We start from the raw sequence: 20,595 nt of genomic DNA, 5'->3' as shown, positions 1-20,595 counted from the left end.
CTACTCCATGATCACAGTGGATCAAAACAAAAACAAAAACAAAAACACTCTGTAACCATATTTGAATACAAACAAAAAAGAGCCTTGTTTCAATCACAAAAAAATGACTAAATATTCCCCTATCATCTCTCATATGAAGGAGTTTGCTTCTTCACCAATTAGAGCTTCACCAGTCAGATCGTCTCCCTTTTTATGTAAGAATTTTATAAAAATATCCAAAGAATTACACCCACCTTCTGATAACACCCAATTCCAAGAGAAGCCCTGCTTCCTTGAACTCTCCCACAAATTACCCAAGAAGCCCAAACTCTAAATTCTTTCCAACACTCTCCCTGAGATGTCCTGCTGTTTCCTATAGGTGCCTCCCTCTTTGCAAGGAGTCAATAAGTCAAATCTGTCCGGCCACAGAGGTATTCTTGGTGGTCTTTGAGGGAAAGCGCTGACATTAGCGAGATCGCCCTAAATGTTGCTTAGCTATTATGTCCCACAGGGAGCCGCATGACGCCTCCTGTGCAGCCAAGCAGAGACTTCTGAAACAAGTACGTCACGCGCCACCTAACCAAGTTTCCGCCAGTGACGGACAGAGCCCACGCTGGTGGTCCCACGATTGCATCGCCTAGGGACACTGTCGCGCTTTCGCTGGTGTGGTCTGATGTTCAACCAAGAGGAAACGGCCTCAGCACACACTTCCCAACAGACCCGTCCCTAAGCGAGGCATGGCTGTGTTGAGGTTTCCTGACAGACTTCTCTCGCTTCTCCCAGGGGACTCGCCTTTCCTCAGTCTACCTCTGGAGAGACGGGGAGAAGCCTTTCGGTTTCCTGCCTCCCAGGTAAAAAGTTAACACGTTAAATTTCTCGCGAAGTAAAACCTTTTAGTGAAGCGCGCGTTTCCAGTTCCAACTTAGAATTCCTCAAATACTAGAATACCTCAGGGACAGGGGAAACCAGCACCTGCCTAACCCAGGGGAAATGGCCCCAAATTCACGCTACGAGCAGGCCAGCACAGCTCTCTACAAGGAACACAGAACTCTCGGAAAGGCTCAGGCAATAGTCACGACAAGAAACTGAACCTCTGGGCTGGGATCGCTCGGGCTTGGCGCACAGATGGCAGGGCGGCTGCCTCTTCCATGAGAACTACAAGTCCCGGCATGCCCGCGAAGCAGCGTCGCCTGGTTACTCGCGCCACACGAAGCGCGCAGGATGGGCTCTTCCGCGCGCCTGCGCCTCGGCGAGCTCTGCGCAGGCGCACTTCCAACGTTTGGGAGGAGGGCGGGGTGTCGTTCCCTTTCGCTGATGCAAGAGGCTAGTGCGGTGCTGGGAGAGGTGTCGGCAGGAGCAGCGCTGCCGCCGAAGCCAGGGGCTGACCCGTCTGACTTCTCGTTCGTGCCGAGCCCACTCGAACCGCAGCCATGTCCGGGGACGAGGTGAGGGCCTGAGCCCGGCGCTAGGGCTAAGGACTAAGGCAGGAAGCTAACCCGCCCCAGTGTGGGAAACCCGGCCTGCGGCCTAGCGGCCGGCCGCCGCCATGTGGAGCACCCGGGCCTAGGCAGCCCAGAGCGGTGGAGCCGGCGAGGACCCCGGATCCGCAGGCTTGCCCGCGCCCACTCTCCTCAGGGCCCCAGCGCCGGGGTCGGCCTGTGCCTGGGGCCGGCGTTCCGGGAGTGGAGAGCACGCGTTGGGGCGCCGGTCCTGAAGGGGCTTGATGCCCCGACTGAATGGGATCGGGGCTGGCGACTCCTGCACTCGTTTCCGCTGGACACTGCTCAGCTCGCCTCGCAGGGCGCCTCGAGGAACCTCCCTCGGCTCCGGTGGAACACCCTGGTTAAAAACTTTGTAGTCTAGCTTTTCCGGGCAGGCATCCCGCCCTTGTTTTCCTCTCGAGCATTACTCTTAAAAAGACGAAGGGATAAGGAAGTTAGGACTCGAGGAAAAGACCCTTCGGCTTCCAAAAGTGAGCAGCTTTCTCGGAAAGTTTCCGGGCGAGTGTCCCTGAGCTTCCTTTAACAGGGCTCACCGCGACCGGAGCGAGAGGTCCGGGCTGCGAGGCTCACTGAGTCCTTTTCTACTGTCGTAACTGGATCTCAGCAGATTTCTTCAGATCCTCCCCCACCTCCAGGTTTATCCTAGTTCTTGTAAAGTCAAATGAACTTAAAATGAAATTGATGTTAAAAGAACTCCCAGTCGGTGTTGCTTAACACTGGAGATAGAGTGCCCCTACCAAAACTACACCCCCGCCAAAAAACAACAACAACAACAACAACAAAAAAAACTTATGAAGAATTTGTAATTTATTTGGTCTAGAGGGCCTTGGAAGGGATAATGAGGAAGAATTCGAGGTTCTGTAAACTAGTGTTGGCTTTTGAGTAGACCCTGAACGATGCTTACTTAGTTTTCTCAAGCAGTGGGAAAGCTTGATCTACAGGGCAAGGTAATGGCAGAGAAGGCAAGTAGCAAGTAAGAGTGCTCACACAAAGTGGAGTATTCTCCAGTTTGGTTAGAGTTAAGCAATGAAGACTTGAAAAAAGGTAGTGGCAAGTTCATGGAATACTTTCAAGTTAAGGAATTCTAAAGGGGACTCCATAATCATTTGAGTCTTACAATAACTGTAAAATTGGTCCTGTTTTGCCCATTTTACAGATTAGAAAACTGAGGTTCATGGAGTTGTATGATGCCCACTGATCAAATTCTGAGTGACTGAGCCAGTAGTCGAATTCCAGATCTATGCAATGCCATTTTCATCTAGGTGATAGGAATCTCTTCTGGCTTAGAGAAACAGTGTGAAGGAGGTAGATGGTTATGGCTTGGAGGTCATGGTAAACATGGTTCTCAGTTGCTGTATTAGAAAAGTTCTGAGAGGTAGTGTTTCACACTTGTGTTATTTCTACTCCTTTTTCAAATTTTTATGTTTAGCAAATGTACTTATGTAGAGCAAGGTGCTGTGGGGAATTCTGTGTATGGTTTCAGTGATTAAGTACTCACACTGTCGTAAGGGATATATGCCAGGTAGCAGAGAGATAATAGACAGCTGTAATGAAAGGTAGAAACTTGCTGGTAGTAGATATAAGACCATCAACATAACAATTTAGGGGGGCTGGAAGGACCATTTTGGTAATAGGATCAGGTTTTGAAAGAAGTGGAATGTGAATACATAACTGAAGGATGAACAAGATTTTATTAAGCATAGATGCAGAACCGGCATTCCAGCAGTGAACTTTGGAAGCCAGTATAGTATATGCAGCTTGGCACTTTTTAGACTTACCAGCACTACTTCATTTTATAGATAGGAAAGTAGGCCCAAGGAGGTTAACTTGCCTTAGGTCATGCACTAAGTTAGTGAGACTAGAACTTTGGCCTTTGATTTTACTCTGTCAGGTGGAAGTAAACTGGTAGAGGGAGGTATGAAGAATGGGGTGTAGGTTCTGGTTCATATAGTGTTATTGACAAGGTAAGTATTAGAAGTTCCTTCTGACTACAGATTTGTGAGGACCAAATGAAGACATGCACTTAGAAATGACTTATAAACTATCAGTAACTTTCCAGAGTGAGTGTTATTCTGACTGGTAGCTAGGATAGAGGATTAAAAATCCTACTATTGAAAAGTGGTTTCTTTTTACTTTAAATGGCTCATTGAAATATAATTGCCATAAACTGCACTTTTTTTTTTTAAACCTGTAATTAAGCCAAAAAGGTCAACAAAACATGATCCTTTTTAACCTAGAACTATAAACCTTTAAAAAGCAAGAGCCTAGTCCCATTTAGATATATTACACATCACCAACTTAAAATGGCCAGAATTAATCTGATCATTATTATCAAGAACCACGGGGGCTGGGGAGATAGCTCAGTCGGTAGAGTGCTTGCCTTGTAAGCACTAGGCCCTGGGTTCGATCCCCAGCACCCAAAAAAAAAAAAAAAAAAGAACCAAATACAGCTTTTCTGTAGCTGCCACTATCATTCTTGTCAGGACCCAATATCTCTGAATCACCTAACACATCCCCTGCTCCCCCCCCCCCCCCTTTTTTTTTTTGTTACCAGGGATTGAACCAAGCCATATCCCTAGCCCTTTTTATTTTGAGGCAGGGACTTGCTAAGTTGCTTAGGACCTCACTAAATTGCTGAGGTTGGCTTTGAACTTGGAGTCCTCCTGCCTCAGCCTTCCAAGTTGCTGGGATTGTAGGTGTGCACCACCATGCCAGCGTAGACTTTCTTTTTTCTTTTTTTTAAGCACTGTCAATATCTAAGACTTGCTTAATACTAGACACTAGTCACAAGGTGTCAGAACATCAGGTTTTCACAATATGGTAAGGTTTTTTCCAAAAGGAGCTTTAAATTAAAAGAAAAAAAAATCTGATTAAAAATAGAATGTGTGTTGTGCAAATGAAGTTTATAAAACACAGAAGAATATAAAGAAGTAAAAATTTCCCAGAATCTGTCACCTGGAGATGAAAACACTATTAGCATTACAGTCTTGAAAGGAACTTCAGATCAATACCTTGCTTTGTAATTTCATTTGTGCCTATATGTGCCTTTTGGGTGTAGTGTGGACAAAAAGTTGATTTCTTTGTAAGGTACGCAGGAGGAAATTTGATGAAACATTTCAGGCTGTTGTCAGGGTAATTTTAGCTGGTATCCTCTTTCCTTGCCTTTTCCAACCCAACAAGATAAGTTGAAAATGGAAATTTTATGCTTTTGAAAGCTTTGCTGTAGTCAAATTATTGGTTCATTATCAGCAACCATTTGCTTCTCAAACCCAAACTAGTCTCATAAACAAAATGTGGATTGTAATCAATTAATAATTTAAAAAAAAATTTTTTTTTAGTTGTAGGTGGACACAATACCTTTATTTTGTTTATTTATTTTTATGTGGTGCTGAGGATCCAACCCAGTGCCTCACACATGCTAGGCAAGCGTTCTACCACTGAGCCACAAACCCAGCGCCTCAATTAATAATTTTAAAATCAGATATAAAAGTCTTAAGCCATGATCTTAGTCAAAACTGACATGGCCTTATATTTTGGGGAGTTCCACTTGGGGTGCTGCATCAGAATCCCTGGTTTCCTTATTTGTAAACTACTTTGCATGGTTGTGAGTAAAATGAGGCATTTAGTGTGTTCAGTACATAAGTATTAAGTATCCAGAGACAGTAATTGAGAGAGATGTTAATTATTTCAGCATATGAGTCCCAAGTGTTTATTACCTTCTACAAGACGGTAGTATGTTTACCTGTAGAATTTTTTTCCTGGGGTAAGAAGGCTGTTGTGAGGTTTTAGGATCCCTCTTATCTTTGGTCTGTCTTACTGAATAATAATAGTTAAAAGGCAGTTAATATTCCAGGGAACCTGAAGCATGAAAAAAATGCAATGAATCAGTTATAAACTTTGCCAGAACCAAATTTATAGTGCCTGGAGTGCTGCCTGTCCATTTGCTAAGTCTCCCTGTTTCAAGAATGAGGATAAACTGTAGCTACCTCCCTGTAACAGATTGCAGTATTCCACATAGGATGACACAATGCCCACTAGTAGGTTAGAAGAAGTCCTTTATGAGGAGTAAGGGGATGCCTGACTCTTCTGTCCTGCTTCTTTAAGTTTCTCAGTTAATGTCCTTGAGACTGACTGCATTTCAGAATTATTCATTTACACAATTGGATCCAAGAGAATAACTTTGAAATGAAACTAAAAATTTTCAGAATGCCTTGCAGATAATTCTGCTAGATGAGGAAAATAGCTACCTCCTCCACCTTATTATAGACTATAGCTTAATTTCCTTAATGCGCTTGGGACATAAAGAAATTTCAATTAATTAGAACCAGTTTTGGGAATTTTTTGAGAGCTTCATGATATGTCTGGAGAATTAAATCACCTGAGTTGAGGGTGTTTCAGTGATAGGAATCAGATACCATGTTTTGTGAACTGTAAAGCATGTAAATTATAATGTGAAGATTTTATGTTTATTTGCTTGTTTGATCCTTGCAATAACCTTGTCAGGTTTGGTTTTAGTTCAGCTTCTCTCCATTGTACATATGAGGCATGGGATTACACAGGTATGAGCCAGAGTCTAGATTTGAATCCAGGCAGTTGTGCTCTAGACCTGTGCTTCTGATCACTACACAGTTCACAACACCGCAGGTCAGTGGAAAAAATGCCAAATTTAAGCATGATAGAATGTGGGCAAAGATTGGTAAGGAACTCAGGGAAAAAAAATACTTGGATTTGAATCAAATTCTATTTAACTTAGAGACTTTGCTCTTTCTGCTCTGTCAGGTGTCTGCCCTGTATGTGTAAACTATTACATCTAAAATAATTTTTCAAGTAATCAGTGCAGTCTATAAGTTAGAAATTACTCTTTCACTTACTCTATAGTGAACATTTAGATAAAAATAAGAGAAATTTTCACATTCCACAAACAAAAAGCAGAGGAAAAGCTTCTATAGAAAATTTCTCTTACTCAGAGATTTACTGATTTGCTGATGGAATTTCTTAAAATTTAAGGTTTGTCTGAACTTCAGAATAAATTTAAAAAAAAAATCAGATCAAGTTTCAAGTCTCCAGATATAGCAACTCCATTTCATCAGCCTTAAATAAAATATTCTAAACCTTCATAGGCATTGGTTTTCTCATCTATAAGTGAGGGTTTTCTTAACAGGTTGTTGCTAAGGTTCCTTCCCAGAATTCCATGATTCATTCAGGATGTCTAAATTTGCTTATGAAACTAAAAGTGAAGTTGCTCTATCTTGTGATAACTTATAGATTGAAAGACATGTGCGCATGTTTCAGACATTCCCTCTCCCTGCACTCCAAGTTTAATAATACAAGGAAGGTTGGATGGACAGTTTTACTTTTTTCATAAAATCCTTTTACCTTTTAGAGTTTGCCTTTTGAAGATAAAGCATCATTAAAAAATAATCATTTGATCTTTTTCTTCTTTATTGTTTGTTAAACAGATGATTTTTGATCCTACAATGAGTAAGAAGAAAAAGAAGAAGAAGAAGCCCTTTATGTTAGATGAGGAAGGGGATGCCCAGACAGAAGAAACTCAGCCCTCTGAAACAAAAGAAGTGGAACCAGAACCAACTGAAGATAAAGATGTGGAAGCTGATGAAGAAGACAGTAGGAAAAAAGGTGAGTGGTTGATGTCAGTCACTATTGTGCTAGGAGCCTAGGTTCCTTTTATGGTTTAGATTTTTTGTGTACGTGGTGACCTCATAGCCTGTTAAGGCTGTGCCAGTGAAGTTAAGGCTATTAGCAGTCTGAGTATTGAGCCTTACTTACCCAGATACATGATGGGTTTGTTGCAGGGAAATTCCCACTGAATTCGCAAGTGCAAAGATGAGGGCACCTCATCGTTCTGGGGCTGGTTTTCCAGTGTAACCTGTCGGGTCTCTTCTCTAGCTTTAGTGATGGTTATATTCGAGTGTGGGCAGAAAGGAATAGAACCATGACAAGTAGTTTTTTATATTAGCAAATCTGAAAATGCATATGAGAGGCTCGTATGTCTAAAATGTTTGGGGTTAGGTACTAGCTTTATTTTTTCACTCATTTTAGTACCCTAACATAGAAACAATTTGACTATTAGAAATAAATGATTCAGTAAATATAATTTGTATCAAACATAAGACTGCTGACGTAGAGAGAACTGATATTCATTGAGCAAATACCATGTGCTATCTTGTACATGTTTGAAACAAACTTAGAAAGTCATTTATGTTATAATAAGATAAAATGAATTTATAAATAGTTCCTTGAAAAACTTTGTAGCAGAGGGATCCTAAAATAGTCTTAGTACACATCATGGCAGAGCAAATAGAAAACTAAATGAACACTACCCATTATTGCTCATTAATAATGAACACTACCCATTATTGCTCATTAATGGTAGAGTTTCATCACTATTCGTATTTGTCATATAGCCTTATTTTAATGAAATGCAAAATAATTTATGTAAGACCTTTTGGTGATTGATTGGTTCAATGAAATGTTGAGGTGGGCACTAGGATTTAGTTGAACAAGGTTTATCCTCTTGGTATATAGAAGGGAGATAGGTAAGCAAGCTTGTAGTAATTACTTCAGTATGCCCTAGTATCCTGAGAATACCTAATCCAGTTACAGACGTAGAGAAGGCTTTTTTTTTTTTTTTTGTGGTGCTGGGGATCGAACCCAGGGTCTTATGCTTGTGAGGCGAGCAGTCTACCAACTGAGTTATCTTCCCAGCCCCAAGAAGGCTTCTTGATAGAAGTAACTTCTAACCAAGATGGTGAGATGGAACACAGAGCTATGTGTGAGGGCTCATGGGAATGCTTGAAGGTGAAACTACACGTACACTGTGCTAGGAATTGGAAGAAGTTCAGCCTGGAGCCAGGGGTTGAAGTTAGAATGTGGGGGACAGGAGTAGGCAGAAGTGAAGAAATAAAGGTGGAGAGACTTGGACATTGTGTTAGAGCTCTGACTTTGTTTTGGAAACAATGAAGAATGATATGGTCAGATTACTAAATAAATATTTTTAACATATTCACTTAACCAGATTTTTTTTTTTTTTCTAGAAAGCTTCGAGTTGACCTGTCATTGTACTTTTCAGTATCATGACCTTTACTTTTGTGGAAGGTCTACAATACTAATTTATATACCTGATCTCTCTTTTCTGGTGACTATGTTAATAGTTGGAATGTATGACTCATAATTTGATGCTTTGCCTTCTGTTAGCCATTAATAATTGATAATCCTCGATCTGTCTTTTATAGATGCTTCTGATGATCTAGATGACTTGAACTTCTTTAATCAAAAGAAAAAGAAGAAAAAAACAAAAAAGATATTTGATATTGATGAAGCTGAAGAAGGTGTAAAGGTAGTATTGCTTTCTTGTTGAAGGTAAAATTTGACCTCTTGAAAGGTTGCTAAATGGCTATTTCTCTCCCACTGTCTTATCTCTTAGCAGCTTTGCTTTATAGTTGTTAAGCACTTAATCACCACTGTTAAGGTCATTTTCTTGTCTCTGATTTTTTTGTTTTTGGATACTGAGATTTTAACCCAGAGGCACTTGACCATCAAGCTACATTCCCAGGCTTTTGATTTGTTTTGTTTTTGTTTTTTTAACTTTTGAGACAGGATCTCACTAAGTTCCTTTAGGGCTATGCTAAGTTGCTGAGGCTCTCTTCCAATTGCCTCAATCTCCTGAGTTGCTAGAATTACAGGTGTGTGCCACTCTGCCCAGCATGACTACATGTTTTAAGGATTGTAATTGAAGGAATATAAATTTAGGTTTTACTATTATATTGTGTGCTATTGAGATGATCATAAAATGTGCCTGTCTTTAACCATACTGAGATTGTTTGGATGAAGAGAGATATTTCTATAAGTGAGAAATCTTATGGAGCAAATATTCCTGTGATTTCTTTTGTTAAACTCTTGGTAGCAGCAAAGAATAGTTCTCGGCTGTGGTGGCTAGTAGCTAATAGTGTCCTGTAGGCAAATCGGAACACTCAAGCTACTTCTCTGGAGTTCTCTGATTTTGTAGGGACTTGAGACCCTGTAATTGTTTTGCTGCTACTAGATTGATTTCTAGTACAAATATGTCAAAAAATTTTTGAACAGGAAGCAGATACATAGGTGAATATGTAAGTGAATAAGAGGGTGGATAAATAAATGAGGAAGGAGCTTGAAAGCCTGTTCTTCCCCCGCTAGCACTACCACTTTAAAGAACTTGTGAAGAAATCACTTTAGCGGAGTCCACACATCTATTTTATAAAACTCAGCATATAGGAGTTTTAATGTGTGTGTATATATTCATAGAGAAACGTAAGAACATGTGCACATAAAGGTATACCAAGAATCCCATTTTGTGCCCTCTACTGAGAATTTTCTTTAATAAATAATTTGCTTTAAATTTATATCATATTCCATTGGGTTTTGGAAATAATGTCTTAATTTTGATGGCAATTAAGCAAATGTGTATTAGTGTTTACAGTGAATCAGGCATTGTTGGTAATAAGATTTTTTTCTATTTTCAGGTACATTTTAGTTCAGGGATGATTTAGAATCTGTTAGAACAAGATGGTTTTTACTTGGGTTTGTCTTTTTCTTTCCCTGTTTGGGGAGTCTCATTTCTTCCTATTACTATAGGGAAATCGAGAAAGAAATGCTCTGATTGTACTGAACAAATTGGGTTTTAGTATCCTGGATAATAAGATGAAACATAGAAATGTGCCACAGAAATTAACAAAGTTTTGTTAATTGATTCTTTTTTTCTTTACTTGTGTTCTGTATGGATTATATTTTGTTATTCATGCCAGTAACGTGTCCAACTTTAATAAACAACTGGGTCATTACAGATGGAAGGACAAAATGCATCATGGGCTGTTAAAGCAGTTTATTCCTTCTAGTCATGAAATGCCCTTGGGACACGAATGGGCATATTTGTTAGTTGATTCTTCGAGAAGCTTTTGTTCTTGAGTCACTAATAAGCTCCACTTTTATTAAGTGCTTGAATACTTTTTTATTTGTTATTGAAGTCATAACCTTAGGAAGATGTTACAGGTACCTTGGTCATTAAGCAAGAAAGGCATAGACATCATCTTGAAGCTGAAGTGTTTTTGAGGTCGTGGGTTACCCTCCCACCTGAATTTTCTGACCATCCCAGGACTTTTGAACCACCTTGAAAACCATTTTTTGCTTGTGTCTGCCTCTTACAGTTTCTTGGCCTCAGTTTAGAGGTAGATTTTTTATTTTTTTTAGTTGTATATGGACACAATACCTTTATTTTTATGTGGTGCTAAGGATTGAAACCAGTGCCTCCCACATGTGAGGCAAATGCTCTACCACTGAGCTATAACCCCAGTCCCCTGGAGGTAGATCTTATTGGGATTAAGTAAATAAGAGCATAGAACTAAGAGCTAGCTAGTGTGCTAATTTGTATTCAGCATTTCTACATTTCTCATTTACTGACAATCTTAGAGACTAGGTCAAAATGTAGTTTCTTGTTTTGTGATATCTAGCTAATACCATGGACTGATTAGTGTGATACCAAGACTACATAGCTGGACTTGGGATTCCAAGTCTGAGTTTTGTTTACTCCCATCTATTCCAACTTTTCTGCTAAGGTTTTTGAAATTGCCATAATCATTATCACAGAGTATAGGTACACAAAAAATAGAATTGTGTTGTAATGTTGACAGTATTCTTGGAATAGGGAGCTGGGTAAGAAGAGGTGAGAAGAGGGAGCAATTAGAAGGCTAGAAACTGAGGCAGGCCTTTTCTGTTCTTCTGAGGTCTTTGATTCACCTCTAGACTTTAACATGACCTGTTTCCATCCATGCCTATAGCAGCTAATCTTGGGCTCAAGCTGTATCTTGTCTGCACCCATTCATCATGTGATCTTAATTCCCCATGGAGTCTACCTTTCCCTCTTTCATGATGTCATCTATAGAAGTGATGCTCAAGGACCTTTCCAACCTGTTGCCAAGCTGAAGTGGTGTAATAAAAGAAATATTTATCTCTGTCCCTGGTTCCTGGCATACAACTCCTAAAACTCTTAGCAGTCTTCAAAATAATGTCTTTCATATACTAATGAGAAGACGGATGACTGGGAGGTCCCTAGATAGCTTCAGATAGGGGCTGATCATCAGGAAGATCGAGCCATGATTAGAGGATTGGAACATTCATTGACCTCTGACACTTCTGAGTATGAAAGGTCTAGAGATTGAGTCCAGTTGCCACTTACCACTGGCCAGTGATTTAGTAAATCATGCATTGGTAAATGAAACTTTAAATGATGGAGTTCAGAGAGCTTCCAGACTGGTGACCTCATTGAAGTGCTGGGAGTGTGACATGCATAGAGACACACATGCCTTCCTTGACACCCTGTCATGTCCCCATCCCCCCACATCTTTCCCTACACATTGCTTCCATTTGGCTATGTTTTGGTTGTATCCCTTGTAATAAAACTGGTAAGTAAAGCACTTTTCTTGAGTTCTGTGAGTCGTTTTAGCAAATTATTGAATTTTGGGGAGGGGGTTGTAGGAACCTCTGAATTTATAGACAGGTCAGTGAGGGTAACTCAGGGACTTGATACTTGTTATTGGCATCTGGTGTGAGAACCATGAAACTGACTGGAGTCTGACAGTAACTCCAAATAGTATCAGAATTTAATTGGAGGATGTCTAGTTGACAATTAGAGAATTGTGGAAAAACATCATATATTTGGTTTCTGCAGGAGAAATACCCACTAACTGTATCACATTCAGTCAGAAACTTATTTAAAATACTACTCAGTCCTTTTCCACTAAACCACTAAAGATTGTCAAAAGATTAAAGAATTTTCTTTAATTTTTTATCAGAACCAAATGGTTCTGAAGAATAAAAAAGGGAGGAAAGATCCCACAAAAGTATCTTGAGAAATTTATGGTTTAAATGACAAAGAATCTCTGAGCCAGTTTGCCCCACCTGTGAGAGCTATTTCTTATCTGTAACTTTAGCTCTGAATATTTGCTTTGTTTTTACTCTAAAATGATGCTAGGCCAATGTCATTTTAATAAAAACAATTGTCCTAGTATCAAAATGTTGAGACTTTACTCAATTTCTTAGGATCTTAAGATTGAAAGTGATGTTCAAGAGCCAGCTGAGCCAGAGGATGATCTTGATATTATGCTTGGCAATAAAAAGAAGAAAAAGAAGAATGTCAAGTTCCCAGATGAGGATGAAATACTAGAGAAAGATGAAGGTAATAATTGGGATCGCAGCATCTCTTTTCTAGGTTACTTGATGCTTGGCTCTCAGTCTCCTTGATTGGGGACAGGGGACTTTCTTTTAAAGCACAGTTTTATTAGTTTTTAAATGCTATAGAGTTTTTAGAGAACTTTCATATAGTCAGCAGATGGGTTTTCATAGATTGAGAAGTTTCTTAAGTGCTTTCAAAGTTAAACTCTTTTTCTTCTAATTATCCTAGCAATTATTTTGTTGTATTTGTTAAGTCAAGAAACATTTCACTGCGTGTTAACATTAATGTATCTATTAAGGGTCTTATGTATTTCATAACATCCCTGCCTTAAGGGAAAGGGGGTTGTTTGTGATTCTTGGTCTCTTTAAGTTTAAGGCTGTCATGAATGCCTTAGTGAAAGGGACCGCAAATGTCTTTGAAGCTCCCTCCCCGACTTTGTTGGTATAACAGGACCCACCCCCATTCTTACAGTCTTTGTTATCTATAGCTTTAGAAGATGAAGATAGCAAAAAAGATGATGGAATCTCATTCAGTAACCAGACAGGTCCTGCTTGGGCAGGCTCAGAGAGAGACTACACCTATGAGGAGGTAAGACAAATTCTGTTGTGAGAAGGGGCTAAGCTGTTCACTAGAACTCAAAGAAAAGCAAGGTAGCTGGTCACAGTGGTGCATACCTGTAATCTCAGTGACTTGAGAAGCTGAGGCAGGAGGATCACAAGTTTGAGGCCATACTTAGCAAATGAACAAGACCCTGTCTCAAAAATAAAAGGGAAAAGAGCTAGGATATAGTTTAGTGGTAGAGTGCCCAGATTCAATCCCCAAAACCACACACACAAAGAAAAACAAGGTAAATATTCCTCGAATTGGAAGGGTCTTTGAGATATAGGTTGAAGGTAAACAGAGGCAGAGAGGTCAGACAGCCAGTTGATAGTATTTCCTGTTGCCCACCTGTGGGGCAGCCTGCCTAGAGTGGCAGTCATTGTAATACTCCTATTCCCATCTACTTTTGGACTTCTGAGGTATGGAGCACTCTGGGAATCAGAATGACTAATTTGGGACCAGGGTAGTTTGGAGTTGCTTGATTCTTGCACAGATCATATACTTTAAAAATAACAGAATTAGTTACAGGCATTAATGTAACTTTGGATAAGGAAGGAATCACTAACCATCTGTAATGAAATCACCGAGCATCTGTAATGGGCCAGATCCTGTTTGGTGATGAGTTCCTGCCTTTAGGGAGCTTTCAGAACATGTAGCGATGTATCAAACTCATAGAAATCGAGTAGACTGATGGTTGCTAGGGTTGGAGAGTGGATGAAATGGAGAGATGTTGGTCAAAGGGGTAAATACCTTTTTAATTATAAGATGAATAACGTCTTGAGATCTAATGTATAGCATGATGACTTTAATTAATCATATTGTGGTCTTTACTTGAGATTTTGCTAAGAGTAGATTCTAAGTGTTCTTACCCTAGAGAGTGAGTGGTAAATGAGGTGAGGAATATTTTAACTAACTTGACTGGTAATCATTTCACAATATATATATATATATATATATATTGTATATCAAATCATACATTGTATACTGTAAGTATGTACAATTTTATTATTTATCAATTATACCTTAATAAACGGGGGGGTGCACACATAAAAAAGTAATGATATATGCTCCTTTAAAGCAATGACTCAAGTGTGAATTTTATACCCCTGCTATTACTAAGAATGTGCTTGAATACCACTTTATACCTATAGCTACTGAATCGAGTGTTCAACATCATGAGGGAAAAGAATCCAGATATGGTTGCTGGAGAGAAAAGAAAATTTGTTATGAAACCTCCACAGGTTGTCCGAGTAGGAACCAAGAAAACTTCTTTTGTCAACTTTACAGATATCTGTAAACTGTAAGTCGGTTTAATGGAGATTCTCTATCCAAACACCAGATTTTCAGTGGATTTTTAAGGATGTTAAATGTCCTTACAGTGGGTTTTATTGCAGGTTAAAAAAAAAGAAAATGCACAGGTGTGGGGGTTGAGGGACATCACAATTCAGGTCTTTCAAGTTTCAATTCACAGGTCTTGGGGCTCATTTTTGTGGTGGCATTCTGAGATGAGAGAAATCTGTTCATACTGGTCTATGAGAATGGATCCAAAATAGATGGAATGAAGAGTGAGGGGCCTGAATTAGTTCTCAGACAGGAGTCTAGGAAGTCCTAGGGTGTTTAGGCTCATCAGTCAGGTGGGGCTGGGCTTGTTAAGCTAGTAGTGAGCTCTGGGAAAAGTGGTTGAATATGGTGTGCCTCTTCCTTGGATGGTCTTTGCCTGGAACCAGTTGATAGTTTCCTACTTTATTACCATCACATTCTGTGACAGTGTCGCAGGTGACATTTGGGCCTTGTTTTTCCCAGAGCTCCTCAACTATGCCTTTCCTGGTAGGTTCCTTTCATTGACCTTAATCCTACATAAGAGACACATGCTTGCTGCAGAAAAAAGATAACCACGTGTTTTTTTTTACTTATAGGTATTACTTTTTAGACTTCTTTGCTAATAACAACAGTTCTATGTGCTTATTAAAAATATATGATGAAGAAAATGAAAAATCAAAGTTTACCACTGAGATGGATAACCATAGTTTAATATTTTTTATGTTTAATGCACATGTTTAAATAAATTGGTGTCATACTGATTTTTAACCTGTTTTTTCCAGTAGTTTTAAAACTTTTGCTCATATCATTGAATAGCCTTCCTGTGTTTTAAATATCTACACAAAATATTCTCAGTTCTTCAATTGGACTTGGTTGCTCTCAGATTTATATTGTTGGAGGCAAAGTGTCAGGGAACAAAGATGTTCAGGGATATCTTTAGACATGTGTTTTTACAGTAGCTCAGAATAGAGTCTTAGGTCAAAAATTCCTAAAGTGAAATTCCTAAATTTAAAAAAAAAATGGATATTTTAATGGCAAACATTGGCAAATTGCATTTCAGCAAGCTTTCAGTGCTGGGGATTGAACCCAGGGCCTAGTGCTTTTGAGGCAAGCACTCTACCAACTGAGCTACATCCCTAGTCCCTCTGGTAAGCTTTTAAGTATTTGTACTCCCACTAGCAATATAGAAGCTCACCTGTTTTATTAAGTTTTCACCACTCTCACCCATTACATTTTGGGGAAATATTCCTTTAAAAAATTGTTATAGTGTCTGCTTATTAGAATACATTTAAATGATGTCAGAGTGTATAGATTTAAAAGGTGAAAATAGTGAATTGCTTTGCTCTGCCATTTATGTGTGTACTTTAGGAAAAAGAGCCCTATTTTGTTCTAAAAGCAGGATAGTACACCATTGGATAAATGTATTATATATATTTATGATATAAATATTTCATATTGGTAAATATTTAAGCAGTTTATTTTTGTGCTGTTGTGCTACCCTGACATACCTATGTGTGTAGTTTCTTTTTATTGTTTTGAAACCAACACGTTGTTTTCTGAGGTGCTGGGGATTCGAACCCAGGTCCGTGTGCACGCAAGGCAAGCGCTCTGCGAGCTGAGCTCCCTTTTTTTTTTTTAAAGAACAATTCCAAACAGGAAATAGGAGTTAGCATAACAAACATCTATGTATCTATCACCTAGGTTTGTTGTATATTAACCACCTTTTGATACATTTGCTTCAGATCTTTTTACATCTTCAAGAAAGGTTTTACAGTTAAGGCCACCTTTGTGTAATGTTCTGATTCCTTTCTTCCCAAGGAAGATAGTATCCTCAAAAATGTTGTTTACCTTTCTTATCCATGTTTTTATATATGTATGTATTCATAAATAGTATGTAATACTGTTTTATAAGCATTGAACTATTTTTTAAAAAGTAGTATCATATAGTATATATCTTCATTTCAAAGTTGAAATGAATTGTGTCCTGAAATTCAACTGAAAGCTGAGTAATCACAAATTGAAATACTGAACAGGATGGCTTTTTAGAAGTTTAGTTAGATTTCCATGAAAGCTAAATTCATGTGCTTGCTTTCTTTCTAGATTACATCGTCAGCCCAAACATCTCCTTGCATTTTTATTGGCAGAATTGGGTACAAGGTAAGAAACTGTATTCACATTTATGTACTACCAGACATTTTGTAACAACATCTCTACTTAAAAAGGATATGTATTGTGCTCAGAAATAACATTTACCTGATTATCCGGAACTTTTAGACCAGTAGAGAAGTGAAACCACTTCATTTTGATGGGAGAACTTGGCTGTTTAAAGAACAGGGTAGAGATGACAGTGGCTCATTTGATCAGGCCCGCTGATGTACCAAAGTGAAAGCACAGGTACTGCCATGTTTAGAATTCCCTGTCACTAATTGGAACTCTTGGGGTCTTTTTGTGGAGCACATGTTAATTTCAGAGGAACCCATTTTCTTAAGTCAGAACTTTTTTCTAAATTGACAACAGGGTATTGAAGAAATAAAACTTGTAAGGCGATGAGTGGTATAGGAGAAACCACTGAAGCAAGGATTTGAGATTCAGTAGCTACTTCCCTGTCTGTAGGGTTTACCTGTTGAAGGCACTGAGCCCATCCATCCCCATTCAGAGACCAGAATCTCATGGAGCCCAGGCTGATGAGTTTAATTACTGTAAGTGCAGGAAGCTAAAAGTCCCTTTCAAAATAGATAATGTAGGTTTCAGTTATGATAACATGCATGGAGCACCTGTTGTGTGTAGTGCTTTTTGGTTACTGTTTCAGTGTTTACAGTGTTTCTATGAAGAAAATACCCCTGTGCTCAGATTCGGAAACAGATTTAGTGAAGTGGTCTTTCGTTAGTGGCACAGTCAAGATGCAAACTCAGACCTTACCTTCTGGAGCTTGAGTTCTTCAAGGACTTAATTGCCTGTGCCTCACTGGCAGTACAGAGATAAATAAGGTGTTCTGTGCTTTTCCTCTTTTAAAAATCACAATTAGAATTTGCTGTATTTGCTGTGGGGTTAAGAACTAATTTACTTGACCGTGATAGATATGCAAGCTCTGTTATTGTGGTTTTTAAATAAATTTGACACAGTATTGTTTATTTTTAAGCATAAAGCAGAAAAGAAATCTTAATTTTTTTCTACTCAGAATACTCAGCAGCTTTTGTAGAGGTGGGATAGGTTATAGCAAAAGTACAAGTGTTAATATCTTAGGGCTTGAGAAAATTCCATTTCTTTCTAATAGTGCATCCAAAAAAAAAAAAAAAAAAAAAAAGCTTACATTGGAGTTACCATAGCCTGGAAATTAAGGATTACAGTCCATGGAGCATGATATTAAACCCTTATAGTTAAAGAAGAATCACAGGAGAGGCTCTCGTAAAAGTCGGTTTTATGATATGATACAGAACAAATAGAATTAAATTTATAACTGAATTATTTTACTTGATTTGTAATTTTTTTTTTTCTTTTTTGGTGGTGCTGGGGATTGAACACAGGGCCTTGTGCATGTGAGGCAAGCACTCTGCCAACTGAGCTATATATATAGTGATCCTGCTTCAGCCTCCTAAATAACTGGGATCACAGCTGCATACCACCACATGCTACTTAGGATTTTTAAAGATACATGTAATCCCTTTCATATTTTTATGTTTATAGCTCCCTCACTTGCTTTGCATGTGCTATATATTCAGTAAAAGTTTGTTTTCCTTTGTTTGATGAATGGGCTCACAAATGCAATTAATGATTCAGTTTGTTGAAGAATTAAAATCATTTATAAATATGATTGTTGTCACTGAAGATATAATTGGTTGAAGTTAGATTTAACTAACTAGGGTAGATCATCAAACATTGATGACAATTAAAAATAAAATTTGAGAAAACAGTATAGCACATACACCTTATTTCTGTGTGTGTGTGGTGCTGGGGATTGAACCCAGGGCCTTGCACATGATAGATAGGCAGGTGCTATATTAAGTGAGCTACATCCCTAACCCTGGATATATTTTAAATTGATCAAATATAATGATGCTGGAATTTGGTTCTTGAGGGAAAAACAAAATAATAAAGATACTTTTGTTTTATTTCACAGTGGTTCTATAGATGGTAATAACCAACTTGTAATCAAAGGAAGATTCCAACAGAAACAAATAGAAAATGTCTTGAGAAGATATATCAGTAAGTGTGTAACTTAATTTCATCACATCACTCTAAACTTCTTATCAGGCTGTTGTGTTTTGGGGAGAGCCATTGTTTGTAATGAGTCTGGAAAAGCAGTCCTTAAAAAGATCAGGGGGAAAATGATTGTGAAGAGAAGGTTGGACAAGGGCACAGGGAAAAAGGACTTGGATTTCCTAAGAAGGCCAAGTAGCCTGCTGGTTGATTCTGGAGCTGAAGGCCAAATCAGAGAAATATGCCTGTGATTCAGGCCGTGCTTGGCCCCCTTTTGTGACCTTACTAATCACTTAAAATACCTGTTTCCATGTAGAAAGGCTAATAAGTTCCCTTTGGGGTCTGTACTGTAGAAAGAACCACTAAGCAGCAGCTGTCAAACTCAGCTTCATCCTGGGGCGTTTAGAATCCTTTTTTGTTGTTGTTGTTGTTCCAACCCATTTTGTAGTGCCCAGGACGTTAGAGCAGACAACTTGTTTTTTCTGATTCCCCCCAATAGCTGAAGTTCAGTTAAGCTTCCCTGTCTGGGTACAGAGGTAAATTGTTGTCTGTGCCTGGCTTAGTGAGTCCAATGTGGATGCATTTTAGAGAAGAGAAATCTCTGCCTCAGGGTACCAGGTAATACTATGTGTTGCTTTTCCTGCAGAGGAATACGTCACTTGCCACACATGCCGATCACCGGACACAATCTTGCAGAAGGACACCCGACTCTATTTCTTACAGTGTGAAACTTGTCATTCTCGATGCTCTGTTGCCAGTATCAAAACCGGCTTCCAGGCTGTCACGGGCAAGCGAGCACAGCTCCGTGCCAAAGCTAACTAATTTGCTAATCACCACTGATTTTGCAAAGTGTGTTGTGGAGATTTGGCTGGACAGGTTTACCATCAGAGTGGATATACTATTGTATTAAAAACAAGATAGAAAAGCTGCCAAGTTCTTTGGTGAGTGGTTGGTTGATCTGAAATCCTTGCAGGATGCCGATGCTCAAGCTGTTGACATACTCATTGCCTACTTTAACAACTGTCAGAAAAACATGATGGGGTAAGGAGGTGCTTTTTTAAAATCGTTCATAGACTTCTGTAAAATGCAAGATAAATTAAAGTTATTATAACAGTGATTCTTTCAATTTGGTTTGTCCTTCAGTTTTCTTTTCTATTAAAAAAAAAAATGTGCTTGGTGAATTCAACAAAAACAAAAGTTTGTGCCTGGGCTCTGGTGAGCTCTGTATCTTTGTCCTGAGAAACTGGATTTTGGCAGGCTCTTCAGCTGAGGAGCCATTTTCCTTCTCAGCGTCCTTCGAGACACATGGCTAAAGTGACATGGCTTCCCATGGAGAGGGTGGTTGGAGCATGAGATCTGAGACAAATAACTCCTTATTTTCAATGTCCAGGGAATGACTGTAAAATTCGAATTCTTTTCCTTATGTGAGGATTGTTGCTGCTACCTCGCTGCCAGGTCATCCTCCAACTTTACCACATGAGGGAAATATAAGGTGCTAGGTACCCTCCCTCAGAATTTTCTTCCTTCATGGCCTGTGTGTCTTGTAACTGGCACATTAATATTAGCTTGGTATCTATGTTGGCAAGGAAGTGATGTGGTATATGCAACATAGAGAACTCTTGAGTCCAAATGGTGATGCTAGAGGAAACTTCTCCCTTCCATCCCCCACTTAGTGTCCTGGGTCTGAAAAGGGCCAACCATAAAAGCTTTTCTATTTTCTGTACTCAAGTAATTTTTGAATGTGACCATGAGAAACCAAGAGATGCTGCTGCT

General features: G+C 39.1%; 1 protein-coding gene and 1 long non-coding RNA gene across 3 annotated transcripts in view; one reads left to right on the top strand and one right to left on the bottom strand.

The window, feature by feature from the left end:
• Window positions 1-1,209, bottom strand: part of LOC306654612 — a 62,017-nt gene extending 60,808 nt beyond the window's left edge. The window contains exon 1 of the long non-coding RNA XR_013761989.1: window positions 234-1,209. This is a non-coding gene — a long non-coding RNA (uncharacterized lncRNA). The remainder of the gene's footprint in view (window positions 1-233) is intronic.
• Window positions 1,210-1,262: 53 nt separating this feature from the next.
• On the top strand, window positions 1,263-19,948 carry EIF2S2 (eukaryotic translation initiation factor 2 subunit beta). 2 transcript variants are annotated; one of them, XR_013761984.1, is made up of 10 exons: window positions 1,263-1,424; window positions 6,941-7,118; window positions 8,735-8,838; window positions 12,573-12,708; window positions 13,193-13,293; window positions 14,457-14,605; window positions 16,726-16,782; window positions 17,239-17,324; window positions 18,743-18,828; window positions 19,469-19,532. XR_013761984.1 is itself a non-coding variant. In XM_079128330.1 (9 exons), the coding sequence occupies exons 1-9, from the start codon at window positions 1,410-1,412 to the stop codon at window positions 19,642-19,644; spliced, it is 1,002 nt and encodes a 333-aa protein (XP_078984456.1). In that variant the 5' UTR covers window positions 1,263-1,409; the 3' UTR covers window positions 19,645-19,948. The 2 variants fall into 2 exon arrangements, 1 of the variants encoding a protein (XP_078984456.1); XM_079128330.1 differs by lacking the exon at window positions 17,239-17,324 and having other exon boundaries at window positions 19,469-19,948.
• Window positions 19,949-20,595: the final 647 nt, after the last annotated feature.

The sequence above is a fragment of the Sciurus vulgaris genome (genome assembly GCF_902686455.1).
Source record: "Sciurus vulgaris genome assembly, chromosome: 2".
NCBI lineage: Eukaryota > Metazoa > Chordata > Mammalia > Rodentia > Sciuridae > Sciurus > Sciurus vulgaris.
The sequence above is the reverse complement of the archived record's forward strand: the minus strand, read 5'-3'. Positions and strand labels throughout refer to the sequence as shown.